Raw genomic sequence first — 22548 nt, 5'->3', positions numbered from 1 at the left:
AGCTTGTTTATGTATTTCCGAGACATGGTTAGATTCCACCGTGCCAGGTTCAGAGATTTACATTGAGAATTATGTTGTAAGGCGGAAAGATCGTGACCGTCATGGTGGAGGTGTATGTATGTATGTTCAAAGCAACATAGCTTTCAACCCGAGGGATGATCTTGACAACCCAGATCTAGAGGCTTCCTGGATAGACATTCTACTTCCAAAGAGTAAACCTATTCTGTATGGCGTAATATACAGGCCACCAAAGCAGCTCAACTTTTATAATGTGTTAGAGTCATTTTGCTCTGTGAAAATTAGATCATTGAAAAATTATAATAGAGAAGACTTTCAGCAGTCATTATTATCTACAGGTTGGAGTTCTGTGATTCTTCAACTCTTCACAAGAATATCTGGCAGAACTTTAAATAGTGTGTGTTTTTAAAGTCTTCTATGTACTTACAACTGTAGGTCTGACCTTAAAATCTATTTTTAGATATGAAACACTGACATACCTGATTTCTTTCTTTAATGTGAATAATACTCCTAACAGCATCAGTGTGTCCGACATTTGTCTGTATGAGCCTGTAGAATTCTGGGTCATAAACACGGATAACATGCTGTATCCCAGCAACTATTGCCCCGTTCACCTTGTCTATACACAGGCATGACACGCCTCCTAGTGCAGCTAGAATCTGCTCACACTCGTTCAAACCAGTGCCAGACTGGAAAATGAAACAACAACAAAATACAACTGAGAAAAACCAGTTTGACAATTAACTTGAATCTACTAAATTTACTTCCATTCTAATTGAAGTTGTTTACCACCTACGTTTTACAGAATTTTATATACTATTCTCTGATTGAGTGAACCATCACAGCAAATATCTTTTGACTTTTAAAATACTCCATTTATTGAGCTGGCAAGTTGTCAATTTTTTCAACTTTGACTAATTCAAGGCCCGTAAGTCTGGGATTACTTATCCAAACTGGCAGGTAATCAAACTAAACCTAAAAGTATGGTCGAGATCAAAGACAAAATACTACAACTAAGGAACCACATACCCATATTCTCACGGTGGCATCTTCTGATCCTGTGACCCATTTCTGTGTAATACTGTTCCATTTAACACAGGTAACTTCTGCTTCGTGACCTTGAAGTGTATTCACCAATGTCATTTTAGAACCTGTTGTAGAAAACTTCCGAATATACACCATCTTGTCACTTGAAGAATATGCAAACTCCTTCCTGAAAGGAAAACAATACATAAAGCTGCCAAAATATTATTTCAGTTAGCAAAACTACGAAACTTTGACTAGTGAAGCACTGGAGTGAGACAAGTTCAATCTGTATCACCTACCACCTTTTACTTGTGGGGTAGTTGTCCCATCTTGTTAATTAGTCCAGTCAGATAAAACAGTAAGTTTCTAAGTAGGTTGTACAAGCAATTCACAAAATATGCTACCACCATTTTTTGTGGGATATTGCCTGTTCACTGATACTGATAGGGACAACTGGCAATGGTCCCATGATGTCAGACAACCATAACCGAAGCTTTTTCTAATTACTGGCTGAAAATCATTTAAAAAAATTTCAGCCTCACTGTCAATATGAACTTAATCTTTCAACATACTGAAACCAGTCTTGAGAATATTCATCATTGCTTTTATCCATCCCCATCAGCCCCCGAACCCACCCCCATCCCCAACCCTTTATCTACCCCTTACCCATTTTTATAAAGGTAAAGGTAAATGTCTTGTTTATTATAGTGTCACCCCTATTGAAAGGGCCAGTCAATTTGGCTTATGAGACACCTTTATTGTGCATATCCCCCAAATCCTACCACTTTGCCAGGCGTCAGGCAGATAGAAGTTGGTAACCATTCATTTAACTAGCTTGCGGCTCACGCATATAATTAAAATGCACATGTTGTTGGATGACAGAATCAACCTGTTTACTATATCTTTCCACTACAGTTTCTGTTTATGCTGGCATACTTTGCAAAGCAATATTCTCTGGCTGTGCTTCCGGGAAATCTACCTTAGCCTTTTATTTCCTACGGAATCTGGCAGCTGTAGTGTAAAGACCTCTCCACGTGATGTATAAAACTTTTTAAAATGTCAAGGTCACTGAGACCTTAATTCATGTTTGACCTACTGACCCCTAAAAGAAATGTCATCTACAGACACAGGCAATCATCCTCTGACGTTTGTCAGCTGTATCATTCTCCAGCCAAAATGACAGGTCAACAGATAGACTAGAATAACAAGAGGACCAAGATGGCCCTAGGTCGCTCACCTGAGAAACACACAATAACACACCATAACAGTGTAAATATGTTTGACCTAGTGATTTCATGGAAAAAAATATTCTGACCAATTATCATTAAAATTGGAGCAAAAATCTTATGTATAACTAAGTATTTTCTTTGATTTGACCTAGTGACCTAGTTTTTGATCCCAGATGACCCATATTTGACCTTGACCTAGATTTCATCAAGACTATCATTCTGACCAAATTTCATGAAGATCAATTGAAAAATACAGCCTCTATCACATACACAAGGTCTTTCTTTTGATTTGACCTAGTTTTTGACCCCAGACTACCCATATTCTACTTTGACCTAAATTTCATCAAGGCAACCATTCTGACTAGATTTTATGAAAATACAGTGTAAAATGCAGCCCCTATTACATACACAAGGTTTTTCCTTGATTTGACCTAGTGACCTATATTCGAACCTGACCAAGATTCCATCAAGGCTCATTCTGACAAAATTTCATGAAGATAGTTGAAAGAAATTAGCCTCTTTCATACACAAGGTTTTTCTTTGATTTAACTAATGACCGACTTTTCGGACCCAGATGTGACCCATATTCGAACTTGACCTAGATATTTTCAAAGCAATCATTCTGACCAATATTTATGAAGACCAATGAAAAATACAGCCTCTATTGCACACCTGAAGGTGTTTTATTTGAATTTGACTGCGTGACACTACATTTTGACCAAGAAACCCATAATCGGAACTTTACTAGATTTATGAAGGAAAATATTCTGATCAAATTTCATTAAAATTGAAAAAATCTCTATCGCATACACAAGTTTTTCTTTGATTTGACCTAGTGACCTACTTTTGATCAAAGATGACCCATATTCACATTGTGGCCTAGATTTCATAAGGCATCATTTTGACTAAATTTCAGAAAATCAATGAAAAATATAACCTCTATCGCATAACAAGGTTTTTCTTTGATTTGGACCTATGTCTTTTTGACCCAAGAATGACCCATATTCACTGACCTAGATTTATCAAGGGCAATCATTCTGACCAATTTCATGAAATCATTAAAAATACAGCCTCTACGCATACACAATTTTTTCTTTGATTTGACCTAGTGACCTACTTTTGACCAAGATGAACCATTATCAAACTACCTGGATTTCCTAAGTATCATTTTGCTCAATTGAAAGGCTTTGATTTGCCTAGTGACCTACTTTTTGACCCAAGATGACCCATATTCGAATTTGACCTAGATTTTATCAAGGCAATCATTCTGACCAAATTTTTGAAGATCAATTAAAAATACAGCCTCTATGCATATACAAGTTTTTCCTTTGATTTGACCTAGTGACCTACTTTTGACCCCAGATGACCCATATTCAAACTTGACCTAGATTTCATCTAGGCAATCATTCTGAGCAAAATTCATGAAGATCAATTGAAAAATACAGCCTCTATCACATACACAAGGTTTTTCTTTGATTTGACCTAGTGACCTAGTTTTTGACCCCAGATGACCCATTTTCGAACTTGACCTAGACTTCATCAAGATAATCATTCTGACTTAACTTCAGGAAGATCAACTGAAAAATATAGCCTCTATCACATACAAAGTTTGTTTTTATTTGACCTTGTGACCTAATTTTGACCCAAGATGACCCATATTGAACCTGACCTAGATTTTATCAATGCAATCATTCTGATCAAATTTCATGAAGATCAATTGAAAAATACAGCCTCTATGGCATACACAAGGTTTTTCTTTGACTTGACCTTGTGACCTACTTTTTGACCCCAGATGACCCATTTTCAAACTTGACCTGGATTTCCTAAAGGCTTTCATTTTGGCTTAATTTCAGGAAGATCAACTGAAAAATACAACCTCTATCGCATATACAAGCTTTTCCTTTGATTTGACCTAGTGACCTACTTTTTGACCCCAGATGACCCATATTCGAACTTGACCTAAATTTCATCTAGGCAATCATTCTGAGCAAAATTCATGAAAATTAATTAAAAAATACAGCCTCTATCACAAACACAAGGTTTTTCTTTGATTTGACCTAGTGACCTAGTTTTTGACTCCAGATGACCCATTTTCGAACCTGACCTAGATTTCATCAAGATAATCATTCTGACCATAACTCATGAAGATTAATTGAAAAATACAGCCTCTATCGCATACACAAGGTTTCTCTTTGATTTGACCTAGTGACCTAGTTTTTTATTTCAGGTGACCCATTTTCGAACTCACCTAGATTTCATCAAGGTAATCATTCTGATCAAAACTCATGAAGATTAATTGAAAAATACAACCTCTATCGCATACACAAGGTTTTTCTTTGATTTGACCTAGTGACCTATTTTTTAACCCAAGATGACCCATTTTCGAACTCTGTCTAGATTTCAACAAGGTTATCATTCTGACCAAATTTCATGAAGATCAGTTGAAAAATACAGCCTCTATCGCATACACAAGCTAAATGTTGACAGACAACAGACGCCGGACATCGAGCGATCAGAAAAACTATAAAAAGGAGAGGGGGAGGAGTAACAGTTCCACAAACCACGTCACTGAAACCTAAAGGTGAGTAAAGGGAGGTAATAACAGTTTTGGTACTAACCTGCCTGGGTTATAGTCCATGTCCATGATAACACCATCACAGGCCAGTTCAACATTTTCATGCTTTCCATTAGTACCAGTGTTTCTAAATGTATCATGCAACCTGAAGCAAAGAGAGTATCAAAATTCAACCTTTCATTTCACAGAACCAAAGCTTTTATCTATTTTTTCAGTTACTCTAAAAACATAAACTTTTGTGTGGCCAAAATTTGGTATTTCTAGATTTTAGACTGGTTCACTTAATACAATGTCCATGATATAAGAACATACTTGACTTATTTATATTCCAATAACAGTTCTTTTACAAGTAATTATTTTCATGTAAATATTGTTTGCATAACTAAATATTAAATATATACAAAACTGAAACATTAATGAAAATTTCTGATTTTGCCAATAAAAACTAGTACAATTTTTTGTCCAAGTCACAAGTTGACACGATGATACAGTTCTTCGCAGTATTTATTGGTGAAAGAAAACCATTTTTTCAACAGACATGTACCTGTATAGAACAAAACTCCCTCCACAAGCAAGCCAGGTGATTTTCCCTAATCATGATTAACCAAAATAGGGCTCAAATCCACAGTGATAAGGGGCAAATAATTTGAAATCGGGGACATTAAGGATACCATAGTTCGGTACCAGTCCAGAAAGGTAGAAAAGATTCTGTGGAATCATCTCATGAAATTTTGTTTTCTATCAAAAAAGGCTTTTTTTAAAATAAAATGTGGGTTTTGCCCAAAAGTCATATATCATATTTAACTTTAGAAAAATAGTTACATTGCCATTTTAAAAAATTTACTCACAGACTGCCATTAATTCGTAGAACAATTTTCATTTACATAATTATATTTAGGCTTTATTCTACATTATCTGTACAAAAGATGTTATGCCATTATTATCAGTTAATTAAATGTACAAAACTACCTTCATGTAGAAAATTTAGTATGTCACTTACCTTCCTTTTTCAAGGTCCCAAATACATATTCTTCTGTCCCAGCCACCACTTAACTGTAATAAATAGGGAGAACATTGAAAATATTCAAGTTTTATCCTGAACTGTACATTATAACTTGGCAAATTCTTAAACAATGAAAACTATACTGAAGTGAAAGCTCAAAATAAAATTAAAGCTTTATAAGTGGAAATATGAAGAAGAAAAGTTAATACACTACAGGACAATTTCTGAATATCTTAAAGAGACTGAACTAAAATATGGACATATTATGAACAGTATAACATGAGTTCTTGTTTCTAATAGATATTCATACTTTAACAACTGTTAAACATAAAAAAATATAACAAGAGGGCCATGAAGGCCCTGTATCACTCACCTGACCTACTGACCTAAAGATCATCAAGATTAACATTCTGACCAAGTTTCATTAAGATATGGTCATAAATGTTTTCTCTTAAGTGTTAACTAGCTTTTCCTCTGATTTGACCCAGTGACCCAGTTTCTGACCTCACATGACCCAGATTCGAACTTGATCTAAAGATCATCAAAATTAACATTCTGACTAAGTTTCATGAAGATACAGTCATAAATGTGGCCTCTAGAGTGTTAACAAGCTTTTCCTTTGATTTGATCTAGTGACCTAGTTTTTAATCTCACATGACCCAGATTTGAACTTGACCTGTAGATCATCAAGATCAACATTCTGACCAAGTTTTATTAAGATATGGTCATAAATGTGGCCTCTACAGTGTTAATTAGCTTTTCCTTTGATTTGACCTGATGACCTAGTTTTTGATCCTACATGACCCAGATTCATATTGGATCTTGAGACCATCAAGATCAACATTCTGACCAAGATTCATGAAGATACAGTCATAAATATGACCTCTACAGTGTTAAAAAGCTTTTCCTTTGACTTGACCTGGTGACCTAGTTTTTGACCCCAGATGACCCAATATCGAACTCCAAGATTTTACTGAGGGTAACAATCTGACCAAGTTTCATTAAGATCGGGCCAAAATTGTGACCTCTAGAGTGTTAACAAGCTTTTCCTTTGATCTGACCTGGTGACCTAGTTTTTGATCCAAGATGACCCAATATCGAAATCGTCCAAGATTTTATTGCAGGTAACATTCTGACCAAGTTTCATTAAGATTGGGCCAAAATTGTGACCTCTAGAGTGTTAACAAGCTTTTCCTTTGATCGGACCTGGTGACCTAGTTTTTGACCCCAGATGACCCAATATAGAACTCATTCAAGATTTTATTGAGAGTAACATTCTGACCAAGTTTCATTAAGATTGGACCAAAATTGTGACCTCTAGAGTGTAAACAAGCTTTTCTTTTGATTTGACCTGGTGACCTAGTTTTTGACCCCAGATGACCCAATATCGAATTCATCCAAGATTTAATTGAGGGTAACATTTTGACCAAGTTTCATTAAGATTGGACCAAAATTGTGATCTCTAGAGTGTTAATAGTCAAATTGTTGACAATGGACGACGACGGACGACGACGGATGACGGACACAGGCGATCACAAAAGCTCACCTTTGAGCACTTCGTGCTAAGGTGAGCTAAAAATTAAGGCAGTTTACCTGTGGTACCCTGTTATAAACGCTTTGCAATTTTGATTGGAAAAATTAGTAAAAAAATTACTTATTCTCATGATGTGTTTCTATTATCTTTAAGTAACTAAGTTTCAAAAATCTTGTTTTTATTGTGTTGAGCATATATCAAGAGCTTTATGTTTATGACCAATGAGTTACTGTTACAAAAATATCATTTCCAACCTATAACACTACATGATGAATTAATTGGCTGTAAAATTACTCACGAGATAGGATGAGTCATCTTTGTTCTCTTTCTCTATGACAACAAGACTTGTTACACAGCTCTCATGCTCACAGAACACGTATTTACAGATAAACCCTGCCACTCTGTTTGTCACAGAATCACTGTCCTGAAAATTTCATAAAAAGACACGTAGAGAATCACTGTCCTGAAAATTACACAAAGAGGAAAGTAACACACCTTTCAGTGTTCTTTATTCCATGGATACTGTTAAATCATTTAATTTCATTGGCATATATTTCTAATTTGACCAAAATTACTATTCTAAGAGGAAATGAAATTGTAGATTTTGTTTCATTTAATAGCACACTCAGTTTGACTTCGTCTCTTAACCTTTACCCTGCTAAATCTCTAAAATGGACTGGTCTATCATTCAATTTGGGCAGTACCATTTATTATTCGAAGCAGTGTTTACTGAAAATTTACTTACTAAATAGCGACCAGTTTGTTTGTCTTGGGTTTAATGCCGTTTTTCATCAGCATTTCAGTTATGTAACGGCGGGCAGTTAACCTAACCAGTGTTCCTGGATTCTGTACCAGTACAAACCTGTTTTCCGCAAGTAACTGCCAACTTACCTACATGAATCAGAGGTGGTGGACAAATGATTTCAGACACAATGTCTTTTATCAACTCGTCACGGAGAAAATGCGACCTGCCAGGGGATCGAACTCACGACCCCACGATCCGTAGATCTGCGCTGTCCCTATTAAGCTAAGCGGGCGCAAAGGCAGAATCACTTGCCGGCAGCAGGCTAATGGTTAATGACAAAAACACTGCATCAGATGCTAAATGATGTTGATATTCATGAGGATTCTGAATCAAGGAGAATGCTATATTTATAGACTATATATAAAAGTACCTACACCATCTTTGGTATTTTGTGGCAGGAGTTCAGAGTCAGAATCAAGGAGAATGCTATATTTAGTGACTAGAGTCTCCATATCTTGTGGCTTCATATTCTGTAACACAGACACTGCTTGATCATCAAATCCCCACACATCTGAAAAATAAAACAATATCATATGCTTATTGTTACACACCAGACTGGCGTTTCCAGTGATCTTTACCCATGCTGACAAGACACGTCCCTGAACTAATTCTGTGACATACTTCAAAGGATTGTAACTCTGAATTAGTGAAGTAGTGTTCGCATTTGACAGGTTAAAAAATGTTCTTTGTAAATAATTTGCAATCTTAATTTCTATTTTTTTTTATCCCCAGTACAAGTCATGTCATGAATGGGCTCCCAGAATGATTTCCTTCTTGTATATCCAACTTTTCGCTTCAATCTAAACTATACTGCTTGGTCAAATAATTAAAGAAAATAATGCTCTCACGAGAGATCAAACATCTAACCCACAGACTGTTGATCCAAAGCTCTGCCTTTGGTTCTAAGAAGAGAAACCGGAAGGATGTCAATATCAACTTACAAATATTCGTATCTTCTGACGCAGCTAAGATAATGTCTAAACTTTCAACAAACAGAATCTTTAAGATGGTAGTATGTGGATGATTGTGCGTTGATGCCTGAAATATAAAAAAAGATCAAATCTAAGGGGAATTCGAAAAGCAGAAGTTTTTGTTATAATATTCAGCTTTTATTCTACACTGGGACGGCTTAACAACTGACTTTCAAACTAATTTGCTGAATGCCCAGAATCAACAAGTCAGAAGAATATCATTTCTATTTACCTATGACCTTTAATTCTTTGTAACTGCATTGTTTAGTCTAACATTGTCAGAGGTAAATTTCTTCTTGGAAGCAAGATGTTCACCTTGAAATCTTCCTCTACCAATATGCTGGAACATCTTAAAACGATTATGTATAGTGACTTTACATCAACTACTTCTGGAAATTAACTAGCACAACAATGTTGAGAATACCACAGGAAAAGCACTGACCCATCCTTTCAACATGGCAAGAGGTTTAAAATACACAGGAATTTTAGTTAAATGGTGACTTCCCAAAGTTGAGGAAGACTTTAGATGCTACTCTGGGTATTATTTCAGTCACCTGCTGGTGCCTGGTAAAAACCATCAATGTTCCATAAGCCAGCTGGATGATTTTCTCACATAATGTCTCAAGCATGGACTGAACCAACAGAGGTGAGGGACAAGTGATTCAAAATCAGTGACTTTAACCACTCAGCCAGTCCTTCCTTCAACACAACAGTGTCACATGAAAAGCAAGCTTGTACCTCATATAAATATTTTCTTATAAGAAGTTCTCCTGTAGATAAAAATAAAAACTTACAGGGGGAATGATAGGTTTGTTAAATGCATAATGGCTCTGAATATTTTTGTTGTTAGTTTTGGCGATATCGTCTGTATGAAGGTTATTCAACTTCTCATTGAGTTCCTGTTCCAACATAAGTTCACGTTTTTTACTTCCAGTTTTACGCTTCTTCTTTATCTTTGAATCACTGACTACAAATGCTTCTTTACTGAAATGCAAACAATAACAAATTAATTTCTTTATTTCTTTCCTTAAAGTAGTGATTGGCCCGTTGGCTTCCAATAGCAGAATGCCTTTAAGCATGGACAATATCAGAACATGTGCCATTTATTAGGGAAAACATCCAATGTAAAGTAAAAAAGAAATCTCTTACAATTTCAACTACTAACAAGAGCCATGTTAGACATGGCCAATCCCCCCGCTGGGCATGTTATAATTGAAGGCTAAAGTTCCTGGTAAGTTAGTGTCTGAAAGTATTTTTTTTTTTTGGGAGAAGCTTTGAAAAACCGTTTGTTGTGGTCCACATCACGGGTTTTAAAGATGTGGAGGAAAGAATTATTCAGTGGTGAAGTGAAGTGGGTTACTGCTAAATTTTATTAATTTTCATGAACAGTATAGCTGTATGATGTTTTTCTATATGGCTACTGTAAAAAGAAGGAATGGAAAGCTAACAGGGAAAAAGAGTGCCAAAATGTCACAATATATGCCCATCACAGCAGATTTCTTTACTCTAGCAGCTGTATTTGCAAATGGAATTTTAATTTTGTGGTTGTTTAGTAATCATTGTAAGTCTTTTGTTTTTCTAAGTCCACAAAAAAACTCCTTACCAGGTAGAGATGTCTTAAAATACACCTAAAATTGGAAAGTAACATCCAGGTTGTACCACAGAAAAGTGGTCTTGTTTTTTCCCTGTGGTCAATTATAAAAATGTTACAACGTAAGTTATTTATAGCAACAACTAATGGAAGTTTATCTTAAAAAAAAAAAAAAAAACAAAAACAAAAAAAAAAACAAAAAAAAATTGTAAGTCCACAAAAAAATTTTTACTAGGTAGAGATTGGTCAAAATACACCTCAAAATTGGATGTAGCATGCATGTTGTACTACTGAAAAGTAGTCTCGATTTTTCCCTACGACTAGTAATTATTATTATTATTATTATACCACATTTATATAGCACTCTTTTCATGCACTTGTACACGTTCAAAAGTGCTTTACAGAATAAATTGCAAAAATACAAACAAATACGTATACAAAGATAATGCATTCCACATTAACAAAAATCATGAATGAAAACAAGTATAATTTAAAAAAAACAAGATAAAAAAAATAAATGTATCGGTCAGTTAACAAAATATTGTACAAAAAAGTGGGTTTTGAGCAGGCTTTTGAAAGCAGCTAGCGTGTCAGCTTCCCTGATTTTGACAGGAAGAGAGTTCCAAAGCTTTGGAGCAGTGCACGAAAAGCTGCGATTGCCATACATCATGGTATTAGATTTTGGCATAACCAGTGACAGCGTGTCTTGCGATCTTAGGGTCCTGACCGGTTTATATACTTCTAGCATATCCCTAATATAGGCAGGGGACTGATTGTGTAACGCCTTAAAGGTGTGGGTCAGAACCTTGTACTGCACCCTGTATTTCACTGGCAACCAGTGAAGCTCCTTCAGAACCGGTGTTATATGATTGCGACGGGGCGTCTTAGTGATTACGCGAGCTGCAGTGTTCTGGACATGTTGCAACTTGTTAAGTGTGCTGTTTGGTATACCACTTAACAAGGCATTACAGTAGTCTAACCGTGAAGTAACCAGGCTGTTTATAAGGGTTTTTGTGGCATCACTGGTAAGATACCGTCTGATGTGACCTATTCTGCGAAGTTGTGCATATCCAGCCCGGCACACCGAGTTGACTTGTTGTTCCATATCCATACCGCTGTCAAATACTGCTCCAAGATTCCTAACACATTTCGTGGATTTTATCACAGAATCACCGACCTTCACAGAAACGTCATCAATGTACTTGGAGTTACGCTTTGATGTCAATAGCATTACCTCAGTTTTGTCAGCATTGAGCTTCAGCATGTTGGAATTCATCCACGAGACAATTTCAGTCAGACAGCTCTCAATGCGGCGCAAAGCTTCACTTCTGGCCACAGCCTCTATCGGCTTAAAAGATAGGTATAATTGAGAGTCATCAGCGTAGAAATGATGAAGAAGTCCATGACGTCTGCATATGGCACCCACGGTTTAGTGTACATGATATAGTTCTTTGGACCAAGCACTGATCCCTGGGGCACACTGTATTTCATCAACGTAGGCGTCGACAACTCACCATCAACGCATACAGTTTGATAGCGGTCACTAAGATATGATGACATCCATGCAAGTGCTTTGTGTGTGACTCCAAAATGATGTTCGAGCCGGTGTAACAGTGTTTGGTGATCAATCGTGTCGAAAGCCGCAGAAAGATCGAGTAGCACGAGGACTGTTACAGAATTTTGATCGAGAGATGTGAGGATGTCATTCTGTACCTTTATCAAAGCCGACTCAGTTGAATGAAACTTTCTGTAAGCAGACTGCAGTCCCTCATGTAGCTCATTTTCACTCAAGTGCCGCTCAAGACGCGCATCTACTACCTTTTCTAAGATTTTTGAAATGAAAGGGAGGTTAGATACAGGCCTGTAGTTTTTGAGAATGTTTGGTTCAAGACCTGGTTTCTTAAGCAGGGGTCTTATCCTAGCACTTTTAAACTCTTTTGGTACATAACCTAATTCCATTGATGTATTTATGATGTTTGTTATCAGCGGCAAGAGCTCATCGAGACATTTCTTCAGAAGCCATGTTGGTAAAGGGTCAAGTTCGCAGGATTTGTTTGGAGATTTTTGTATAATTTGTTCTACCTCTTCTATCGTTGTAGGAGCCAAATCAATAAGACAGTTTGCTACTTCTTGGTGTTCTGGACAATGCAAGTCTACTGAATCACGATCAGTTTGGCTATGCGAAATAATATCATTCCTAATGTTCTCAATTTTCTCGATGAAAAAGTCACTAAACTTCTGCGCAAGTTCCTTTGGTGATGTGTTAGAGGGACGGGAAGCATCTTGGCTGTCTCCTAGTAGATTTTTGGTTATCTTGGCCAAACTTTTGTGGTCAGTGCCACACGACTTCACCTTATCAGAGAAGTAGTCGGTTCGGGCCTGAATTAGGAGTTTATTCATGGTAGCACATTGGTCCCTATAAAGTTGATGGTCGATTGTTAGTTTGGATTTACGCCACTTCCGCTCAAGCTTGCGTTTTAAGTGTTTAGCCTCATGAAGTTCGTCTGTAAACCACGGACAGCTAGGTCGAAGAACGATAGTTTTTGTGCGTAAAGGAGCGTGTTTATCTATCAGTAAGGATAATCCTTTTGAATATGCATTTACTAGCTGATCCACGTCTGCGCCTTCTGGAAGCGTATTTAGTGCAAGGGACGCTGAGATGTCTTGTTTGAAAGAACTTACGTCAATAGAGCGTAGTTTCCGAAAAGAAACTTGCTTCCGTATCGGAGCTGGTTTTGCGGCACTGGCGTTGAAGTGAATTGCATGGTGATCCTGTGACATATTACCAGTATTGTCACAAAGACCTGGATCGATGACCTCGACACATGATATTATTTGCTGTCGTTCCTGGTTATTACAACATCTAATGTATGACCGCGGGCATGGGTTGGTCCGTTCACATGTTGATGCATACCACATGACTGAAGTACACTTTTAAATCTGACAGCATCTCGGTCTGATGGAATATCAAGATGGAAATTCATGTCTCCCACAATGATGATGTCTTTATCAACTGTAGCATACCTGCCTAGGAAAGTAGGCCATTCTTCCTCTAGAAACACACTAGTCTTTAAACCGTTTTGTTTTGTTGGTGGTGGTCTATATATCACTGCCACTCGTGCAGAAAATCCATTGATGCTCAAATTACAATCCATGTATTCAAATTGTTTAAAATCTTTGTCACGACTAGATGCAACAACACGAAGAGTAAATGCAGACTTATGTATGAGAGCCACACCCCCTCCACGGCTGTAATGAAAAAGTTACAATAAAAGCTATTTAAAGTAACAACAAAGGGAAGTAATTCTAAAGAAGGGAACTGCGCAAGACACTTCATCTCATGATGGTGTATAATTGTGCCAAGTTACATCAAAATCCCTCCATGCATGAAGAAGAAATGCTTCGGACAAAGTCATTCTTGTATCTGACCTTTGGCCTCTAAGTGTGACCTTGACCTTAGACCTAGGGACCTGAATCTTGCGCATGACACTCTCTCTTGCGGTGGTGAACATTTGTGCCAAGTTATATCAAAATCCCTCTATGCATGAAGAAGAAGTGCTCCGGACAAGGTTTTCATTCTTGTATCCTTTGACCTCTAAGTGTGACCTTGACCTTAGAACTAGGGACCTGGTTCTTGCGCACGACACTCCATCTCCTGGTGGTGAACATTTGTGCCAAGATATATCAAAATCCCTCCATGCATGAAAAAGATATGCTGCAGACATTTTTTTTTAAGAAAATATGATAAAGGGGAATAACTCAAAAAGTAGGCAAGGCAGAGTTATTGTTCTTGCACACTGCACTTCCTCCCAATGTGTTCTATCAGTGTATGAAGTTTGAAGAAAATCCCTCCAGTACTTTTGGAGTTATGCTCTGGACAAAATTTTTTAAGAAAATATGATAAAGGGGAATAACTCAAAAAACAGGCAGGGTAGAGTTATTGTTCTTGCACACTGCACTTCCTCCCAATGTGTTCTATCAGTGTATCAAGTTTGAAGAAAATCCCTCCAGTACTTTTGGAGTTATGCTCCGGACAATTTTTTTAAGAAAATATGATAAAGGGGAATAACTCAAAAAATAGGCAAGGTAGAGTTATTGTTCTTGCACACTGCACTTCCTCCCAATGTGTTCTATCAGTGTATGAAGTCTGAAGAAAATCCCTCCAGTACTTTTGGAGTTATGCTCCGGACAAAATTTTTTAAGAAAATATGATAAAGGGGAATAAGTCAAAAAATAGGCAAGGTAGAGTTATTGTTCTTGCACACTGCACTTCCTCCCAGTGTGTTCTATCAGTGTATGAAGTTTGAAGAAAATCCCTCCAGTACTTTTGGAGCTATGCTCCGGACAAAGATCGTTGCGGACGGATGGAGAGCATTTCTAATATCCCCTTCGCCTTTGGCGGGGGGATAAATTAAGATACTACAGAAAATTTAAAACATAAACAAAATCCATAACAAGAATGTCAATAATGTACCGGTATGAAACGTATGAAAGTATTTAACAAACTAATTAAAATACTGAGAAGAATGTTCGGAATGCTGATTCACCAGTAATTCACGAAAGCACAGGTGTCTTTTAAATTATGGTCATAACATGTAGCTATGAAAAATAATTTCTAATAATAGTAACTGTTTGACAGAATGATTGGCATGTTTTTATATCCATTTATTAATCATATGTAAATTAACTCGTAATACAGGTCAGCCGGATAGTATATAAGGCCAGTGACTTAGCTTTATAGAGGGAGTTTTCGATCAGACGTTGAGCCGGTGACATGGCTCTTTGGAGCTGTCAGGAGAGCAGTCTGAGGCACGAGACATTCGCATGTTGAAATTGTTATGATTATTAAAACTTGTTGAATTTATGAACTTGAAGAACTAAATAGAACAAGAGCGTCATGATGACCCTGGATCGCTCACCTGTGTAATATGAGCCACATGTTTCAAATTGCAAACTGATGCTAAAATATTAGGCAGGTAGGTCAGTAGGTCACATTCATGCTGACTGAAAGTCAGTTTTAAGATCGGTGTGCAAAACTGTACATGTCATCCAAATTTCAAGGCTATATCTTAAAAAAAAAGAAAGTAGGTCAGTAGGTAAAGGTCACAGTCAAGTGATCCCTAATCGCTTGGGGTGATCAGGTAATGATAATTGAACAGTCTAGGAAATATGATCTGATAATTCTGAAGTATTTTTTCCTGTATAACTCATAATTATATCAAATGACCCCCAGGACGGGGCCTCTTTTTACCCAAGGGGCATAATTTGAACAAACTTGTTAGAGATTTACCAGGCAATGCTACATACCAAATATCAAAGGTCTAGGCCTTGAACTTTCAGACAAGAAGATCTTTAATTTTTTTCCTATATACACATGTGTCTATGTTAAACTTAGTACCCATAGGGCAGGACCTCTGTAGACCCCAGGGACATAATTAGAACAATTTTGGTAGAGAAACACTAGGAAAGGCAACATACCAAATATCAAAAGCATAAGCTATGCATTTTCAGGCAAGAAGATTTTTAAAGTTTTTTTCCTATATAAGTCTATGTAAAACTTGAGACCCCGCCCCCCCCCCCCCCCACCCCGGGGCAGGGCCTTTTTTCATCCCAGGGGTATAATTTGAACAATTCTGGTAGAGGACCACAAGGCAATGCTACATACAAAATATCAAAGGCCTAGGTTTTGTGGTTTTAAACAAGAAGAATTTTTAAAGTTTTTTCCTATATAAGTCTATGTAAAACTTGTGATCCCCCGGGCGGTGCCTCGTTTCATCCCAGGGGCACAATTTGAACAATCTTGATAGAGGACCATAAGATGATGTCACATGCCAAATATCAAGGCTCTACGCCTTGCAGTTTTGGACAAGATTTTTTAATTCTTTCCTTCTGGTTGCCATGATAGAGTTCTGCATGGAATTAAATTCTTTGAATAATTTTGAAAGGGGACCATCCAAGGATCATTCCTGTAAAGTTTGGTGTACTTCTACCCAGTGATTTCAAGAAGAAGATTTTTTTAGAAATTGTTGACGGACGCACGACACACGGCAGACATTGAGCGGTCACAAAAGCTCACCATGAGCCTTTGGCTCAGGTGAGCTTAAAACTTATGCAATAAAATTACAGAAAATATAGACTAGTTGTTAGCTTTATTTATAGGGCGGCCACGCTACACAATTCTTCTCTGTGAAAAATTTGTGGAAACAGATCTGTTAAACACAGTATTTTAATCAATAATAGCAATTATTTAATATCACGACTGACGTGATCAGTACGTAAACATTTTTCACTCCACGGTTGTACCTACCTGTACATGAAATGATTAGATTGCATCCGTTCCCATTTGACAATAGCACCCTCATGATCTCCGCTAAATATTAATATTGGCACTTTTCGGGCTGAAATAAATATACAGTGGTTGTAAAGTTTGAATGCTCCTAGCCTACAGTGAACTTGATTTTGAGAAAGAAAACTCTATGTGCAGATCTTGTCTTGCGAACAAGTCAAATACTCACAAATTAAAACAAAGATTGTTGTTTTTTTTCCTGTTGTTTTTGGATTAAGTGCCATTTTTAAACAGTATTTCAGTAATGCAGTTAACATAACCAACGTTCCTGGATTCTGTAAGAGTACTTAAATAAGCCACGCCATGAGAAAACCAACATAGTGCATTTGCGGCCAGCATGGATCCAGACCAGCCTGCGCATCCGTGCAGTCTGGTCAGAATCCATGCTGTTTGCTTTCAAAGCCTATTGCAATTAGAGAAACCGTTAGCGAACAGCATGGATCCTGACCAGACTGCACGGATGCAAATGCACTATGTTGGTTTTCTCATGGTGCGGCTCATATGTTCTCTGCAAGTAGGTGCCGACTCTCCATGCAAGTCTGAAGTGGAGAACGAAGGATTTTACACACGACTATTATCAATTGACGAGGACAACATACCCCTTCCCAGAGGATCAAAGTCACAAGCCCACAAACCATAGATCTCTGCTCTCCCACTGAGCTGAGAGGGTAGACGTAAATTAAAATTTTTATAACTTTTGTAACAGAAACTTGAGCAGTACTCAGCTATACATACTGTAGCAGAGACTTTCTAATGCCACTTTACACTTTAATGCTGTCACACAACCAGATGGATTGTACTTCCACACAATCAAGTGCCGTCTGCTGGTTGACGCTGAAATGAGGAAAAAAATATCAATTAATATATTATAACTAATGCTTAAGACGTTCATATTATTTTCTTTTAAATCTTATAGAATGCTTGCTCTTTTTGCATATGACATTGTATGGAATTTGTAATGAATAAAATCAATTACTGGAAAGATCATGTGTACCTTAACTGTTTTCTACTGAATTATATAAATGTTTGTTTGCAACACAATAAAGTTATGCTTAGTAAAGAAACTAAGGAACTAAAAATGCTGTATCAAAACCAGTTTCCAACAGACACTTTAAGTCTTTAAGATATTCTTCCAAATGAGAACACCAGTGACAAGGTAGAGCATGCTCTGTATTTGGGGAATAAACTTGTGAATTGTAATTTTCCCAGTCTTGCAACATATAGCTTGAGTTTGACAGTTAACTTGGTTATATTCTGTGAAGAATTCAGGGATCTGTAATTGATATTTCTGATCTGCAATTAATATTTCTTCACTTAAAGAACACTTGGTTAAGGTCAAGCAGAATATAGGGATCTGTAAGGGGTTCTACTTTACTTACTGACTACTTGACCTCTTAAATGTTGTTTTGTCTCCTTATGAACAACTTGGTACAGATTTTGATCTGTAAGGGTTATTTCTCTACTTCATAACAATGTAAATTTATACTTCAGAATTGTAAGGTGATTTCATTACTACCAACAACTTGGTTAAGATCTGGGAAGAATTTGAGGATCTGTAAGAAATATTTCTCAACTTACCAACAAGTCTTGATTAAGCTCTGCGAAGTATTTGAGGATCTGTGAGAAATATTTCTCAACTTACTAACAACTTGGTTAAGATCTGGGAAGTATTTAAGGAGCTGTGAGTGATATTTCTCAACTTACCAACAACTTGATTAAGCTCTGGGAAGAATTTGAGGATCTGTAAGTGATATTTCTCCTCCTCTTGTTGTTGAAAAGTTCCAATGAAATCTGACACCTACAATAAATAACATAGTCATGCGGAAAAGTGGCTGAATGTACCAGTAATTTAACTTTTTCTACTGACAAGTCAGAAATAGCTGCAAAAATTGCTTCTGATATTATATTAAACTGTGTATATTTTTCAATTCTTGACTTGTAAGTGTGACCTTGAAGCAGAGTATATTAACTGGTTATGTATCATTCTACCACTATTACCAGCCCCTGGAGCAATAAACTGATAAAGTGTCTAAATCTAAACAAGTTCTGTATAAGCAAAAGACTAAATTTTTCATACAAAACACTGATTATAATAAAAATACTTTGAAAGAAACTCAAGCAAACTATAAACTAATTATGACTTACATTATCACCTGATTTTGGATCAAACAAACTGGCGTATGAGGTTCCTCCAGCAACCCAGACTGTTTTGTTTCTTGGCACATAGCAGATACCAGACACAGTCGATATAAAATTGTCAAGTTTGTGGACTGGTTTGCCATCTGCAGTCCAAATTTTCACACTTTTGTCAAAAGAACCAGTCAAAATCCTGCAGATAAATATTTAAATTTTAATTATGATCTCTTTTATTAAAAGCAAGTAAGCAGTACTTCACTGTGTTGAAAACCTCTCAATAAGGAATACTAAAACTATTTGTACATCATTGCAATATATGAATAGTATAAAAGCCTGTCAAGAGTAGAAACAAATTTTTTGCAACCATTCTAATATTGCAAGTTCTCCCTTCTGATTTCATCAGTTTGAGGTTACTTAAAATAGAACACCTGTAAGCAAGCCTTTCTGCAGGCTGATAAGTCAATTAAATCATGACTTCAATACTGAATATAAAAACGAAAGTATTGTAAAACTATAATAGAATTTCATTACAGTTAACTTACTAATATTAAACTTTTATTCACAACTAAAGCAGCCCTCTTCTTTTATTAAAACGTTTTAGAGCCCAAAACCAACTTGTTAGTTAACTTCTTTTTTCAATTTACTGACAATATCATGTTAACCATTTCTGTAACAATCAAGGCCACACACCCTCTTGTAGATTTACCAAGATTTGAAAAAGGTTTGAAATATTGTTTTGAATTAATTCAGTTGAACAGTACAGTAGTAGTAGTGTGCACCTAAAATGTTGTTTCCTGGAGTTACTAAATTTATACTAGTTTGTGTTTGGCAATAAAAAAACTTTTATTCAACAAAACACAGTCATATTAACCTAATTACAATCTGCATTTCAAAGCCAGACCTTTATTCATCAACATTGTAAGTCTAAACTTCATACTTAGCTCTTAAATTGCAAAATTTTCTTTTTTCCCTGTCATTGTTAAACTTGGTATGAATAAGCCTAATATAGCTACATACATATCTGCTAAATTTCAGCATTTAAAGTTTGCGATGAAAACACATGGCAAATTAAATATTTTGCAGGGGCTGTGAAATCTAATTTTGACTTTCTTGTCCATTCTTCCAGAAGTTATTTTCTTTTTGTCCGTATAATGGTTATATGATAAAATATGGTGAGATTCTACATGTCCATACGGGCTGTTGGACAAGACGGCACATCAGACAAATGATTTTGCCACCTCTATTTGGTGTTCTGAATTCCAGATTTTAGATGTTGATGTATATGGACAAAGTTCCCTGTGTTTGGAAACCAGTCTACAGACTGAAGCATCTGATTGGCTGTTTTAAATACAGACTTTCTATAAACTGACCAATGGTTATTCTTCATACTTACTGGTGCCCAAGCTCAGGTTAATAATCTTGGAACCAGTACAAACTAATCACATGCTGGGTACCGAGACAAAAGCCCAAATGAATTTGGAGAACATTTTTGTTTCTAAAAAAAGTGAATGAAGTATTGCCAATACAAAGTCCATCTAATTTTCTCTACTGCAGTATAACATAATGATCTGATATCTTTCAGTGATGAATAAACAATATTGTTCTATATATACAATATGTTATAACACAACTTTTGGATTAAAAATTACATATACAAAAATATACAGTTGTTGTTTCCTAACATCTATAGATATAAAAAAAAGTATTAAATTTCCATTTTGGTATCATTTCATTTTGAAATTTGTGGGAAAATATGAGAAAAAAATGTGAGAAAGGGAAGTCATTCTGAAGAAAATACACCAACATTCTTTTTTAACTGGGTCCATAGGACACATGAGCTTATGTAAAAATATTTTACAGACTGGACAGGAAAAGATCAATGTTGACTTTTGACCTCCAGGTGTGACCTTGACCTCCAGGTGTGACCTTGACCTTTGCACTAGTGGTCTGGGTATTGCACATAACAAATTGTCTCATTATGGGGGAACATTTGTGTCAAGTAATATTAAAATCCCTTAATGGATGACAGAGTTATTTTCTTTATTATATTTCAAGTTGTTTACATAAACCTTCTGCCTAACATTCAGTGTTATAAACATTCCACATTAACCTACCTGACAGTCTGCCTCCTAAAAAAACTGAACACTTTCTTAAATTTATCTATCCATTTATGCTATCTTATTTTAAGTCAAACAACAGATGAAATTCAATATTCAACTAGAAAATGCTTTTGTAAAAAAGCGCATGTCTCCCCCAATGCAAAGTCCTATAGGCAAGAAGTCAATAGGGGTCAGAAGCGAAAGTCAAAGAGACACTGATGGTTGGCTGCAATAGGGATCATCTACTTGGCATGTCCAGTCATCCCGCTAAATTTCAACATTCGTGGCCTAGTGGTTCTCAAGTCACTGTTCAGGCTCCTGTGACCCTGACCTTTGATGAAGTGACCTCAAAATAAATAGGGGTCATGTACTCTGCATGTCCAATCATCCTATTAAGTTTCAACATTGTAGGTCAAGTGGTTCTCAAGTTATTTCCAAAAAATGATTTTACATGAACGGGCCACTGTGACCTTGACCTTTAATAGACTGACTCCAAAATCAATAGGGGTCATCTACTCTGCATCTTCAATCATCCTATGAAGTTTCAACATTCTGGGTCAAGTGGTTCTCAAGTAATTGATCGGAACTGGTTATCAATGTTCAGGCCCCTGTGACCTTGACCTTTAACAGAGTGACCCCAAAAACAATAGGGGTCATTTACTCTGCATGAACAATCATCCTATGAAGTTTCAACATTCTGGGTCGAGAGGTTCTCAAGTTATTGATTGAAAATGGTTTTCCATGTTCAGGCCCCTGTGGCCTTGACCTTTAACAGAGTGACCCTAAAATCGTTAGGGTTCATCTACTGCATGAACAATCATCCTACGAAGTTTCATCATTCTGGGTCAAGTGGTTCTCAAGTTACTGACCGGAAATGGTTTTCAATGTGCTGGCCCCTGTGACCTTGACCTTTCACAGAGTGACCCCAAAATCGTTAGGGGTCATCTACTCTTTATGACCAATCATCCTATTAAGTTTCAACATTCTGGGTCAAGTGGTTCTCAAGTTAATGACCGGAAATGGTTTTCAATGTTCAGGCCCCTGTGGCCTTGACCTTTGACGGAGTGACCCCAAAATCAATAGGGGTCATCTACTCTTCATGATCAATCATTCTATGAAGTTTCAACATTCTGGGTCAAGTGGTTCTCTAGTTATTGATCGGAAATGGTTTTCAATGTTCAGGCTCCTGTGACCTTGACCTTTGATGGAGTGACC

At 36.6% G+C, this 22548-nt stretch overlaps 1 protein-coding gene across 5 annotated transcripts in view; it reads right to left on the bottom strand.

Annotated features, from left to right (window-relative positions):
* LOC123523222 (uncharacterized WD repeat-containing protein alr3466-like) overlaps positions 1-22548 on the bottom strand; it is a 102230-nt gene that overhangs the window by 9167 nt on the left and 70515 nt on the right. For 4 of the 5 annotated variants that reach the window (XM_053549229.1, XM_053549224.1, XM_053549226.1 and 1 more), the window contains exons 8-20: positions 21349-21363; positions 19244-19427; positions 18803-18896; positions 17834-17932; positions 17060-17150; positions 9956-10145; positions 9132-9228; positions 8565-8701; positions 7684-7809; positions 5849-5901; positions 4892-4993; positions 1048-1231; positions 498-707 (exon numbers count right to left, since the gene is read on the bottom strand). In XM_053549229.1, the coding sequence (XP_053405204.1) occupies positions 498-707; positions 1048-1231; positions 4892-4993; positions 5849-5901; positions 7684-7809; positions 8565-8701; positions 9132-9228; positions 9956-10145; positions 17060-17150; positions 17834-17932; positions 18803-18896; positions 19244-19427; positions 21349-21363 (1582 nt within the window). The remainder of the gene's footprint in view (positions 1-497; positions 708-1047; positions 1232-4891; positions 4994-5848; positions 5902-7683; positions 7810-8564; positions 8702-9131; positions 9229-9955; positions 10146-17059; positions 17151-17833; positions 17933-18802; positions 18897-19243; positions 19428-21348; positions 21364-22548) is intronic. The other variant, XM_053549225.1, reaches the window with a different exon arrangement.

The sequence above is a fragment of the Mercenaria mercenaria genome, chromosome 8 (assembly GCF_021730395.1).
Source record: "Mercenaria mercenaria strain notata chromosome 8, MADL_Memer_1, whole genome shotgun sequence".
Taxonomy (NCBI): domain Eukaryota; kingdom Metazoa; phylum Mollusca; class Bivalvia; order Venerida; family Veneridae; genus Mercenaria; species Mercenaria mercenaria.
The sequence above is the reverse complement of the archived record's forward strand: the minus strand, read 5'-3'. Positions and strand labels throughout refer to the sequence as shown.